The 14,939-nt window shown below is 36.5% G+C and overlaps 1 protein-coding gene across 1 annotated transcript; it reads left to right on the forward strand.

Annotated features, from left to right (window-relative positions):
* Window positions 1–313: 313 nt before the first annotated feature.
* On the forward strand, window positions 314–14,599 carry EPHX4 (epoxide hydrolase 4; the record flags this gene model as incomplete). The annotated part of the gene is made up of 6 exons (XM_010083538.1): window positions 314–399; window positions 3,800–3,957; window positions 5,869–5,997; window positions 8,037–8,140; window positions 9,090–9,238; window positions 13,676–14,599. Coding segments are annotated over 6 exons (861 nt in total), but the record flags the coding sequence as incomplete, so codon positions are not given.
* Between the last annotated feature and the right edge of the window lie 340 nt (window positions 14,600–14,939).

Below are 14,939 nucleotides of genomic sequence, written 5' to 3' on the forward strand. Positions count from 1 at the left end.
ACTCTTTCAGAAAGGTTAGTGTGCTCATGGCTGGACTGGCACGTAGTCAACATAGCCTGACATGTTTTAAAGATGGTCCTCCCTGGAAGAGGCTGTTGCAGCCAGGGTGGGATACTCAGCATTGCCAGGGTGTAGTAGCTACCTGATCTCAGAATCACAGAAGACTAGCTTCAGACACTGACAATTTTATATCTTTTTTTCAGGGGCAATACATTGTCTCTTAGAATATTGTCTGAAACCCCATTCATTCTCAAATCCCAGTATAGCAGTTCTATGCAGCAATAAAAACTCACTTCTTTTTCTCTCATTTTAGGATTCAGGGTTAAGATTCCACTATGTGGCTGCCGGAGAAAGGGGTAAACCACTCATGCTGCTGCTTCATGGCTTTCCAGAATTCTGGTAAAACTCCCTACATGCTTTTCCTGTATAAAAGAGGCTACTTAAGATACCTGAGAGTGATTGTCTCAGCTTTAGTATCCCCAGCGTGATCCATGTATCTATGAGTTCTAACTAATGGCATGAAGTTTCAGTAGGGAACAAACCATTGAAACATTTTTTAACTGCAGCATCCACAAAAAATTCCTGCAGGCTGACACAAACCAAGCATCTTTTTTGCATTGGCAATCCATTTTTCCCCAAGCATGTACACTTCTCTTCAAACTTTGGGGAGGAACTGCTCATTTTTAATGAATTTCCTGTTTGGATAACGTTTATACTAGTATGGCTAAGCTTGTGAATTATAACAGAGGATGTTAAAATGGGGATCCATTATATGTTAAGTGCAATATGGATAGCTGCATTGATTAAAATTACTATACATGAATTTTTAACTGGGGGAGGGGAAGAAGAACTGAGTTCTATAGGCTATTGTGCAGCCTAATTTCAGAATGCTATTCAGGGAAAAAGTTTCTATTATTAGTTCATCATAAGATGAATGACGAATCAAACCCAGTCCTAAATGTTTGTTTATAACAATGAAAATCAGTCATGTGTCTAATGATTTAACCAAGTTGCTCGGGCTGTCATTGCCAGGTTTAACTAGTGAAGCATGGCTTACAGAACTTGCACTGAAAAAACAATAAGGGAATAGTGGAAGTGGTGATGCCAGTAATTCAGCAAGTTAAACGATCCTTTTCCTTTCTAAACTCGGATATGGAGCTAGGCTCTGCTGTTGGAACTGAGAGCTTTCAAGCTGGACTCAGGTCATACCGTGGTAAATTGACCCAGGTAAACAGAGGTCAGTTCTCTTCCCTTAGCAATTTCCTCTAGAGGCCTTGAGGATGATGGTAGAAAGTCATGATTATTTTAAGATAAATTTTCAAAAAAGTAGATTGTTCTAATAATAAATTGCTATCTAAAAGGATTAAAACTGTAAACTGATTAAAAAGACAGTTAGATGGGGGGTTGCATATTCTGTGCAAACATTATGCATACCTTGCATAATGCATATTCTAACACACTAAGACAGCCCAGACTACAGCTGATTTCCCCTATAGTGGGAAGAGTAATGGAAAATTTATATTTATATTGTATTATCATTCAGAAGGAATGTATGAGAAACAGTTATACAGGTCACTGGGACCACCAGTAGCTTAGTTTATATAACTGTTTTTAAAAAGAAGACCACATGCCAACAGTCTGTAAAATAGTCACTGATGTTGGTTTGTTAATTCAATCAGTGAAGTCTTTTTTATGCAAGAACAGAGATTGTTCTGGGAGCACAAGATCAAATAATCACAGTTTAAGGGATATTTAAAGCAGCATCAAATTTCTGTCATTTGACTAGCAAAAAAAAAAAAAAAAAAAAAACAAACCCAAAACGAAACAGATTTGATACACAGTAACAATTCTTAATTGTAAGAAATCCTCTGCCTTCAAATGTCTCAAGGTTGTAAGTAGGACAACTCTAACCAGACAATACTGACCTTCCTGAGTGATAGAGACTGTCTGAAGATGAAAGATCACCTAAGAATAAAATGCGCCAGAGACATTAAGTGTTTTAGATGCATAAGAACTTGAAAATTAATACCAATGTTGTGGAAAAACAATAATAACATATTTGAAACTGGGCATAATGTGTTGAGACAGCTGTGTACCTATAAGACTAGTGTGTGAGCTGCTAAATTTTGTACAAACTCACTTTCAGAAATAATGTGACGAGAAAGTCACAAAATAGTTTCCATTATTCAGCCTTATGAAGATGAAAGCATTCACAAACATTTCCAAATTCTGCTTGCAAAGCAGTTGTCCAATAGTTATATTTTATATGTGGTAAAAGGATTTCTTTGAATATAAAACCTACCCATTTGGTAGGTCAGACATTTGGTGATTGATGGACTGATGTGGAAACAGAAGATGAGGATAGCAAGTAGACATTTTCTGAAAACAAAAATAGTTTGTTTATTTATATATTTATGGGCCTCATTGTTTCTTCTTAACTGAAGTATATAGGACAGCTACAACTGTTACCATGGCAAATGTAGCTTCCAAGTCTTATAATGCCTTTAAAAAATTCATTCCTGGAGATCTCAGCTGAATCTTGTATTTGCATTATGTGTCACTGAAATGAAAAGGTTCTGACTGTTCTGTTTATATGAATACAAATTTCTATAATTAATGAGTGTTACTGTAGTAATACTTATGTTCAAAATCCCTAATAGGCTTGAGGCAAAGCTATAGTAGAAGAGCCAATGGTTTGATGTAAACACTGTTTTAATTAAGGTAGAATTCTATGTATCACTCTTACGATCGCTGATGATCCAAATGTTATACATCGTTTATCTGAGATTGTCAAAAGAAGAGCAGAGGTAAAAGCTGGATCCTAGCACAGAGGGATGCAGCCATTATTATATATGCCTATTGTATATGCCTAGAAGGATCATGTTTTTCATACATCTTTCTTTCACAGTATAAGATAAGGCCACGTCTGTCTTGGTACTGGCTATTCTGAAATTTATTTGGTTTCAATAACAGTTGAAGGGCAGGTAGTTCCTGCAGGATGAGACCCACCATTTTCTTATTTTTGCTTCGTGACACACATCTAGTCACTACATACTATTACAGAATGAGGAATAGCCCAGGCCTTGGCCTGAGCTCTTAATTTGGTGTGTCTTTTAATGTGTGTAATGTTAGCACTCTTTTCCATAGAAACACAAGCAATGAAATACTTTGTGCAGTACTAACACATCGAGAGATTGTTCTGGAGCAATTCTGGTAGTATAGAAACACAGATCAAAGTGTACATAATACAAATCATATAAACTTCACCAAGTTCATTTGTTATTCATTGTATTTCTTTCTTTGGTTTATTTAGTGTATGAATTATCTGACATTCCTTTTCTGAAAAGAAAAAAAAAATATGCCTTGAGGCATGTTTCCCTACTCCATCAAAATGTGTGTGTGAGCAAGCCAGTGAGAAGAGAAAGCATTTCAGACCTTACTTTTTTGATGATACTATGGCTCCAAGGATAAAACAGAATAGTCCTCTGTGTGCTTTGGTTTATGCCTGCTTCCTCTGCAGCAAAGGGACCACGCCAGACTCCCAGAACTGTTGAAACACCCAGGCTCTGGCCATGCCCCCTTACTGGCAGCTGCACTTCCTTAGTGGGGAATTCAAGAAGGGAGCACAAAACTACTATAGCCACAAAGGACCATCAGGGTACTACAGAGAGAAAAAATAATCTCATTGCAACAAAGCTGTGCTAATTTACCCTCAACTATTTGGGAGCAAAAGCATTGAGTGCATTTTGGTATCACACTGCTTGACCTTATAACTCCAACTTTTTTTCCCCTTCGTTAGGTATTCTTGGCGCCATCAATTGCGGGAATTTAAAAGTGAATATCGAGTGGTGGCCCTGGATTTGAGAGGTTATGGAGAAACAGATGCTCCTTCTCACAAAGAAAATTACAAGTTAGATTTCCTGATAACAGATATAAAGGATATTTTGGAATCTCTAGGTACGTTAGTAGAAGACAAACTACTCAGCTCATAGATTACTTGATTTTCTGAGAAAAAAACCATAAAGATGTAGCATTGATTTTTTTTTAAAACCGTATTCTCTTTAATATATACACATTACAGATATGTATAGATATAAATCTAAGGATACTCATATTTTATGGACTATTATCAATGAAAAAGGTTTGTTTTCTAATTATGAGGTGTATGTCAGTATAAACAATATGTAAAGAGGATTTTCCATCATGAGTTTAAAAAAAATCTTCCCTATGTGCTGTGAAATCCATCAGTACAAACCTATGGTCTTTTTACCTATGAAGGTCTTTGCTTACTCCTAACCATTGCACTTAGTCGATAATGTTCTGAATTAGAGTCTAATAGGACTTGCAGACCAAAGAATTTAAATCAGATTACATGTTTCTTGCACAAACAAGATAGAATAAATATTGTGGGCTTTATAAAGATGACAACAGTACATCTGCTCTATTAAAAAAAAAAAAAATCACAAAATACTACTCCTGCACAGTAGTCAGTTCTCAAGAGCTGAATCACTCTGTCTTATACAACAGTGAGAACAGAGGCAAGAACAAGGGACACATTGCTCCCTGTGGCAAATATATGGTCCAACTGTCTAGAGCTGAAGCCAGTCTGCAAAATTTGCCCCTCCAGTTTGAAGTGTAACTGTTCTGGCAAGAAATTGTAACACCTAGCGAAGGGTATTTCCTTTCCATACCAATAGGAAGACAAGGGATTAAGCTCTCCTCTGAATCATTTTAATTCCCTGGATACTCTACACATAGTGAAACAACTTACTGCATTTCACATGAGGAAATAATAAAGCAGTGGTTCCAGTTCTAAGGTTTGAATTTAGGATTTGCTTTGCTTGTGATGACTGAATATTGTCAAAAGATTGGGCAGACAGTCCCCAAACTGTGTTTATATTTTCCAACCTTTGCTGGTTGTGTTAATCTCCATGGTAATGCCATGGTTATGCTTGAGAAGTGCTCTCATCATAATTCAGTTTCAATATGGATTTAAAATTTTTTGGGAAAAGTATTTCTAAGGCTGTTATTTTTGTTTGCTCTAACCCCAAGCTGAGCATTACAATCCTCAGTGAAGAGGGTGATGGTATCTGACACTGTAGCATGTATTCCAGCAGTGGGTAAAGGAGGAATGGTTAGGCTTTCAAAAACACGGTCATGATTTTTCTCCCCCCTTTTATTGCTGTTAAATTACTGTTTTTATCAATGGAAGAATAAGTATGTAAATGCCAAGAACTTTAAAAGTTCCCATCTAAACAGCATATGGAGAAAAGTTGCAGGCCTACTAAGTATATAAATGTGTGCATTTATGTGTGTGTGTATATATATATGCTATGCATATCTGGCTATTAAGTATAACACCCACTTTTTCCATAATGATGATGTTCACTGCTTAGATAACCTCCTATATTTGGAGAAATTCATAAGGATTAGTTTTGTTGCAGAGGGGCTCGGGAGATTGCTCAGTCTTTCTGTCTGCAGTTTCAAACTCCAAACTCCCTAAACGTAACAAATGTACCTGGATTATAATGGCTGCAAGTTGAACTGTATATCTAACCCTACATTGGCCAAGAGGTGAACAGGGTGGCCATTTGGATACCGAGTGACTTTTGTTTGACATTGAGGTAGTATAGTTAAAGTGTAATTGAAGTCCAATAAAATAATTTTAATTATTTGTTGATTTTTTCACTATAATAGTGCACTATTTTTTCTGGCTATTAGTAATGGAAGCAGTGCAGTATTAAATAGTTACATAAATAAATGTGTTGGACCACCTATTTTGCCCAATAATGATTTTATTGTATGTGATAATTTGTATGAATACTAATTCCACTGAAATAAAAGCATAAATCTGTGTTTATGTGATAGGATACAACAAGTGTGTGTTGATTGGCCATGACTGGGGAGGAATGATCGCTTGGTTAGTGGCTATATGTTACCCTGAAATGGTGACTAAGCTGATTGTGGTTAATTTCCCTCATCCTTCTGTGTTTACAGGTGAGTTTTTTAGTAGTCTTTGTTAATCCAGAGTATCTGCATTTTCATTATGATTGTGTTTGCTCTGAAGTTGCTAAAGAAGAATGAACCACTTGCCCCTTCAGATGTTCAGTAGCTAACTTGCCAGTACTCAGTGCCTCTCTGGATTGTATTTTATGAAGCAGTAAGGTATGAGGTATTTTACTTTTGGAAATAATGTATGTAGGAAGTGGGAGTGCTTGCAACCAAACTTAATGATGTTTTTCTTAATCGTTGAAGATCCACATGCATGAATCTGTTTTATGCCACTTTGGCAGGATAAAATTCCCTGAACAGAGGTGTATATTGCATTACACCTAGATTAAGGCCTCACTGTGTTATTAAATCTGCATAAAACAGCCTTTGTATAAATGTGAATCAGACATTAGAATTTAATTTAGATGACAAGCAACAATTTATGATCTTGTACAATATTCATTGGAACGAGACAGCTTTTCCAGGCTACTTACTAGAGGCTCAGGAACATACTAGTAGTGAGCTGAAACAAGGATTTAGGTGCACTAGCAAAATTTGTTGTGTGACAGGTTTTGAGCTTGTCTACAACCCAGAATTACAAAATATTTCATAGGCATTAGATGAACATTCAGTAATTAAAATAAAAGAAGTATCTCATTAATTTTAATTTCTTCAATTGCTGACCTTACCCTATTTCAATTTTTTTAGTGTCACCCTATTTCCCCAGAAATAGTTAAGAATATTCAGTGCAGCCTTAATTTTCATTTCAGTTGAATGTAAACCTGACCTTATACCACCATGGAATCAGACCCATTCACACATGTCATTATCACAGTGTTCTTGGGTACCTTTCTAAGATACTAAAGAACATTTTGCCAGGTAGTTAAGCCTCACTTACCAAGGAAAGGTCTGTTCACCACCACCTGAGCAAGCAGGAGCTTTTTGCAGTATTTTCACTGAGAGCTGGAGCCAGGCTGTATAGAAGACAAATACATTTTACTATAGTATTTCTTAGTATTTGTTTGTGTATTTGTTAAAATACAAAATCTGTTCTGCGGCTTGATAATTGCTGGATCAAATTTGTTCTACTCTGGATTAAATGATAATACAGTTTATAAATTGTGCAGAACAGTCTAGTTAGCAGTGTTGATGATGGTCCATCAAGGAAAAATATAATGTGTGAGGCAATTTAAGAACGTATAAGATAGGAAAGTTTAGAAGATAGCAGACACTTCAGTTTACTTTGTTTTAAAACCCATTTTTATTCACTGTCAGAATTAATATTTCAGAGATATCTCCTACGTTGGGAGTGCAATTTTGCCTCCCTGAATTCACATCTGTAAAGGATAGGTTCTAGACTTCCTAGTACCTGCATACATTCTGTGGTTGTTTCGAGGAAGTTAGATATTTGAATGTCAGTGTTGGCTCTTGAAACTCATTGGAAACACAAAATTACAATTAAAAAAAAAGTGCAAATTTGGCTATATAATTTTATTTTGTTATATATGCTTCAATGTCTTTAAAAAGTGACACTATACAATCTTGATTATGGTTATTGAAATTGCCAAGAAGACAACTGTTAGAAAAATTCTTTACTTTTGTGAACAGGATTGATGCTGTCTTTAGAATGTAAGTGGATTATCATCTACAGATTTCTATGCATTACGTCTTTGATAAGAGAAATACTTAAAGACTTGTGTTTACACCTCTTATTCCACAGCTGAAAAGAATTATTTGGACTAGCTACACAAACATATCTAGTGAAAACCTATCATGCAATTAAACTCTCCAGTGTCACTGCCCTCACCTGGTCTTTGGCAGGCTTCTAGTTTGCTGACTGATTCTACTAACACATATAAAAGAAATACGTTTTAATGGCCACATCATATACTTACTCCTGAAACAATAATCATCTTTTGTCACATAGCATGCTGTAATGTAATATTTTTAAAACATTCCTTTAAGTTTAAAAAATAGTAATATTAACAGTAATTTTGTTTGAGTCATCAGTTTTTGTTTTTAATTCATGGGCATTTTTGTTTCAGAATACATTCTACGACATCCATCACAATTGATTAAATCTGGTTACTACTTCTTTTTCCAAATGCCATGGTTTCCTGAATTCATGTTTACAGTAAATGATTTCAAGGTGAGCAAAATGAGTGCTCTTGTTTATATGTTTAACTGTGAGTGATGGAAGAATTGCCACCTACATTGATCCCTTCTGATGTAGTTATAATTACTGTAAAAAATTCAGAGCTTTCTGATTTTGCTTCTTACGCTTTTTATATAAAGTAGGATATAAGCGTCTAGAGTCTCTGCGATTAACTCTTGCTTTTGCATCTCTGGGAGGTGTTCAGGTACATACTTTTAACCTCCAGCACTGCAGTGCATTACTCCACCTAGACAGACAGCTGGTTTTACTTGTGCCCATGCCAGTGGGACACATTTGGTGCCTGGGGAACTCCTGCTGACTTACCTGAAGCTCCGATGAGCAGTGGGACATCCTCTTACCCCTCAGAGCCTGCTACGGAGCAGGCAGCCTGGGAGTCTGGGCATCAAATTGAGCCAGGTGATTAATTCTGCCTGAGAAACTAACAAGGTCAACTCCTTGTATAATCCTAGAAAATAAGTACAACCATATAGAAAGGGAAAAAACAGCTGGAGGCAGGCATCCTCCTACATGCATACAGCCCCGTACAGAGCTCCCAGTGCTGAACACACACAGGCACAGCAGGCTGGGGAGGTCCTGAATCATTCTCCCTCCTGCCCAAAAGAAAAGTGTCCATCCTAAAGAAAAGTATGTGCCTGCGCTTGCCTTTGCTGTCACAGGTGGCAGGTCCGGGTAACTTGGTAATACTGGTATTTGTCTGTACCTGATTATTCTGAAGTTATACCAGAAATAAGTTTATTCTGAAGTTATATGAGAAGTAAGCTTACTGTGTGCTTTACACATAGCTCTCTGAAAAAGTATTTAAACCATTCACTATACTCTAAACAGTGTACAAATAGATTTTAGAAAGAGGTGTCCTGTTGAAGGAGAGAAATCACATTTTCTAGCTATCTTATGTGGTGGCTTTTTGGTCTTCCTTTTGTAGGTTCTTAAAAGTTTATTTACCAGCCAGGCCACTGGCATAGGAAGGAAAGGCTGCAGACTAACAGCAGAGGACATTGAAGCTTATCTCTATGTCTTCTCACAACCTGGAGCATTAACTGGACCCATTAACCATTACAGAAACATTTTCAGGTGAGCCCGACATTCTGAAACAAGGGAAAATATTCTAGAGACCCCTGGAGGCTAAAAATGTTATTGCATCTTCTGCCGCTAAAGTAGAAGGAAAAACTGCAAATCTTGTTTCGAACGTCTCAACAGGTGCATTCGGTGTCAAGCAGTGTGATGCAGAATGAATTGTTCGAGGCACCCACAGAAAACAGTGAAACAACGAGAGTGCAGATAAGGAAAATATTTGTTTCACAATCTAATAAAGGAAAGACCCTTTCTAATTCACAGAACTCACGGCAATCGCAAAAATCCATCTCTAAGTAATATTTTAAAAATGAATATCAATTAATTGTTTGCATTACAGTTCATACAATCTAATAGTAAGCTCTATGAAGAGCTTATGTTTAGATAATATTACTAGATAATATGGCCCCCACCTAAGTTACCCTCATTTTTCCTTGTAACTTTACAAAACCATGTCTGACTGGAATTTTACTGTGTTTGGGCTGGGTTTTTTATAAAAAGGTGAGGTAGGTTTTTTGTAACTAAGCCTAAAACTAACTCTAACTCATTTTTTCTTCCTGCATTGGTCTCATCAGACTCACTGGCAGCAGGAAGCACATATAGCAGGGAGCATGCATAGACTGAAACTGAGAGATTGCATCGTAATAGGAGTATTTTTGCAAGCTTAATATTTATTTTATTTTCTCAAGCAGTTTTCTAATGATTTTAAATTTCATGGAAGGAGCTGGCTTGGCCTTAGAGACTGACACCCCCTTTTTATCTACCAAAAACTCATCAGGGCCAGAAGGTCTTTAACTCTGCATATACTCTACTTGTGATTGTGGCCCTACCTTGAAGCACTATACCAAGAAAAGTGAGACTGAACTCTTTTTCCTTTACTGTCTCCAACTTCAACAGTGCTAAGCCTCCTGCATGCTTCTCTAGCACAAGACCAGCTTCCCAATATTCTTTAAACACTACAATTCAATTCCTTCCCTAAACTCAGTCAATTTTTGCAGTGGATTAACTTTTCATATTCCCTGGTCCAAATTTAGTGCTACCTTTACTGTTTTTTCTCTGCCTTCCATAACATCGTTGTCAGGAGAGCAGGACATACTGGGAAGAGAACAGGGATCTGAGCTAGGTGCTGTCTTGTACAAGCTGAGAGACAAAACTGCAATGAGAAAGAAGAGGGATGGTGTGTTTTGTTCTAAACAAGATAACACCAAACACAGACAGCAATGGGGAGTAAATGAGATGGCTGTGCTGGTAACTGTATACTTATTTAAAGCTATGCAGAGGAGGTGATGACATCAGCTGGATGTCCACGGGCACTGGGGAGCTGCGCGGCTGCACGGCCGGAGCCCCCGGGGTAGGGCTAATGAGGAGCTAGAGAGGCATGAGCATCCTGAGCCTTGTTCCTTTACGTTTGCCACAGCACCTCGCATCAGTGAGTGTGCACTTCAACCAGATGCTTCTCTGACAATAACAGTGAAGTATCTGTGATAGCTGAATTGCTATGGGATTCAGATGAGACAGATGGATGAGTTGCATACATTTAAACTATTGTTTCAGGCCTTTTCAGGCTCGAAAAAACCCTATTATCAGTTATTAATCAGAAAGTATCTTCACAGCTATTAATTCCTCTGTGCACATTTGTATGTTTGTGCATTGTTTGCTGTATTTTTCTAATGAAAACATACCTGTACTGAATTCAGAGAATATTATTTTAGGTGATACCAGCCACAATGCAGCAGGCTTTGCAGCTAGCCGAGTGAGTTCAAACCGCAGCAGACTGGGAGGAAAAGATTGGTCTTCAACTCATTCAGTTCTTGCCACCAGTTCTAGTGGTCGCACATTATGGGATGTGAATCATTAAATATTAAAAGTGGACTGAAATTTTCACTTCCTCTCATATAAGCCATTGAGCAGCACTCAGATGCTAATGACATGTATTCACTGTAACTCCCAGTGGGCTGGCACTGCTGAGCTATGTGTTAAAGGTTTCCAGCTCATTACTATTCAACTGGAGTTTCATTCTTCAGAGCTTAATTTTTCTGGAAAGTTATTTCCAAAGAGATGATTGAAATCACCTATTTGCATCCATCACCAACTCATCCTTGTATAAATAGCACAGCAGCTGTTCCCTTCACTATGCTTCAGATACAAACACTTTTGGAATAAAAATCATAAAGCTTTTGTATCATGCTTGGTTAAGAGAGATAGGTAAGCAGTTGAAGCTTTAATTTCTTCTGATACACCATTTTTTAAAAGAATGGGATTACTTCTCTTATAGCAGTTAAGAAATACTTCAGTATTTGTTTACAGAAAAACTGTATAACAGGTGCTGTAAAAATGTCTGAGCCTATTTTTCAAAGACAAACTCCACAAGTGGAACTTGCCTTTCTAAATGTGAAATCTGCATGTTAATCCTTGTTAAAGGAGATTTCTAGAAACTTCAGGCATTATATGATGCCCCATGTTCCAGACTGAAAAGAAATACCATGTAGCTCATAAGCAATGAAAAACAACAGTTTGTTTATCTATGCAGTGTGCCTGCATAGCCCAGGAGAGTTTTCCTAAGTTAGGCTACATATCTTGCAAGGCACCTAAAAAAACAGTAAATCCCACAGTAGTGAAAAAATACGCATATAAACAGTGAGGAGATCCAGGGTACTGGATTTAAAAGGTAAAGAGATTAGTCTAAATGCACTGAATCAGATAATCAGATTATCAATTTTTAAAACTGATACTACTACTAACCTGTGGTTCAGTGGGTGAGGTCAGGTTATTTGAAAAATTAGATTTTAAATCCACTGCTACAAAAGCCATTTGAAGAATTTTCCTAAATCATCAATCAAAATTAAATTAAATTATTATTTTAAATTACTGTTGATTAATATTTCTTGACATTCTGTGTAAGTAGAGAAGAAGAATGTCTTAAAAGTCTCAATTTTTTTGTCTTACTTTAAACTAATACATGCCATCATCTTTATCTTTCCCTTTTTACAGAGCGTAGTCTCTTAACTAACTCCTAAGTTTCAACCTAGCACTTGAGTTTCTCATAAAAGTTTGTTCAGAAAATCTTTTTTATACATTACTGGTTTAAAATAATAATGTTTGAGCATTAATATAATAAATATTTGTATTTGTTCAGATGGAATCTGTTTTGAATTGTCACAGCTAGACTACTACAATATGTGGCTAAGATTAAGCTATTCAAGCATAAATCAGATACATTTTTCAGCATCTCTGAAACAGATGAGCTGGAATAAATTCTGGTGGGTTAATATGGTTTATGTTGAAACAGTCTTTCATTTCTAGCTACTTGTATCTTTGCTAATGTCTACCTTTAATGTGAGGAAATATTTATAAAATGTTATTACATTTTAAATAATTGTATTAAGAAAAAATAATAAGTTTTAACTGAAAGTTTAAATAGGTCACTGTGGTGGTATAATTTTTATTAACATTTTACTTTCTAAGGGCTTTTCTTCAAAGTACTCTTCGAATGTCCTATAATGTGTTTATCTTTAAATGCTTTCTAGTCTGCCAAAGCTCTGGGTTGTGATGTTGCAGTTTTAAAGAGATTATGACTCCATGAAAGGCAAATTTTTAAGGAACCATTTTCTTTCACTGCATACAGATGTAGGTGTGTACGTCCAAGGCCTTCAAAAACATACTGTAGCTCTTTGTAAAGGGAACTCTGATGCATTTTGAATGTTAGCATGAGTGAATACTAGCTATAGATCAGTGACTGTAACTGAATTCAGTTCAGCGTTTCAGACATCAATGTTCTATAGAATATCTTTTTCTACAAATATTTTTATTTTTAGCTGTACTACATGATATTCCGTTTTGAGTAGGTCTGAAATGCTCTAGCTGGTATCTTCCATAGTGTCCAAAAATGGCAGCCTGCTGTTTCCTAGACAACCAACTGTATTTTAGCAAGGCAGTTTGGCTACTCAGGTAGCTAGATGCCTTGAACACTGTAGTCTAAATGTGATTCAAAGCATAATATTTCATCAAAACCTACTTGCAATAAATAATGCCACTTCAGAAGTTTGCCATAGCGTTCACCAACCAAGGGAAAGCCACTGACCTCCAAAATGTGGCCGTGTTGTTCCACATTCCTTTTTACCGAGATCATGGGGCTCCTGAGCTCTGCACCATGCTGAAGCATCAGTCATGTTCCAAATATAAGACCTCTGTTGCAATCAACTGCTGATTACATACATGTTACTGTAAAAGTATCTTCTAATAAATTTACAGTCCTTAAAAACAATTAAAGGACTTTGAGTCACAGGAGTGTTTTCTTGGTATTATAGAAGATGTCTTGGAAATAAGAAATCTTGCAAGGACATTGACCATGTTGATTTCAAAAGCTAACTTGGCTGAAATCTTGGTGATTTTTGTAAAAAAAAAAAAGACCTAACTAAGTGTGTTTTCTTTTTAAAGCTGCCTACCTCTGCAGCACCATGAAGTCATCATGCCAACCCTGCTGTTATGGGGAGAAAGAGATGCGTTTATGGAAGTTGAGATGGCAGAAATTACACGGATTTATGTTAAAAATCATTTCAGATTAACTATTTTGTCTGAAGCCAGTCATTGGCTCCAGCAGGATCAACCTGACATAGTGAACAAGTTGATATGGACCTTTCTAAAGGAAGAGACAACAAGAAAAAGAGAATGACTGTTTGTACATGTTTTAAAGGGTCTTACATAAAAGCTCTTCAAATTTAAAACCTAATTGTTATCAGGGCCATATTTCCAGCCTGCCTTCTATTTTGAGCTGTGTTAGAGAAAAGTGTTTTCAATGTACTGTACATTTGGACACCGATGTTACTGCTAAATGAACGAGTATGAGAATATATGATACCAACATTGGTTTTACCTGTATACTTGTATTTTGCACATAAAAACACCTGCCTTAAGATATATATGTTTTTACAGAAAGAAAATGATGGAAAGCTGCTTGATTTTTTTTCTCCCTTGCTTTACAGTTTTAATGTGTGGTACCTTTTACAAATTTATAATGAAACAATAAGGGTGGTGCCATACTGAAGGAAGTAATGAGTTTTCATTCTGGATTCACCTGAATTTTTTAATGTATTTTACCATTAAACAGTAACTAACAACTCTTTTTATTATCTATATTTTAGCATACTGAATGATTGAAAAATTTCTGGGCACATTTCTAGTCTTCAAGTGAACAATGATCTTGTTGTATTGTTGAATGCAGCTGCTTTGTGCAATGTGTTTTTCTTTCTTGACTAAAAAATGGGAAACCTGTACACTCAACATGTCTGAACAAGAAGAATGGAAAACTAAGATATAATGTGTATCAAATTCACCTCTGTCTAATAAAATGCAACTTACACTACTCCCTTTAGCTGACTTCCTATGGGGAGATTTCTTACTGAAGCTGAGAACTGGGTTTGAATAGCTGAAGTGTCTGTCCACTGTGCAGCCTTCCTCATGCTATGATTGTTGTCATTTCTTGGAAATGATGCCTCATTGTTGGCATTATCCTTCCTATTTAGCAACTACTGTTCTTGTCTCCAAGAACTGCTGCCAAGTTCCTGTGTTTATAGGGGGAAGAGAGACAGTGATTATGGAAACAGAGGGTAGAATTAACTACAATTAACTGCGTGTGATGGCAGAGGGGAAGAAAACTGGATGGTAACTACAAAGAGAAAAGCAGCATGAAACATCAGTCCCC

This window comes from Pterocles gutturalis, unplaced genomic scaffold, assembly GCF_000699245.1.
Source record: "Pterocles gutturalis isolate BGI_N339 unplaced genomic scaffold, ASM69924v1 scaffold49850, whole genome shotgun sequence".
Lineage (NCBI taxonomy): Eukaryota > Metazoa > Chordata > Aves > Pterocliformes > Pteroclidae > Pterocles > Pterocles gutturalis.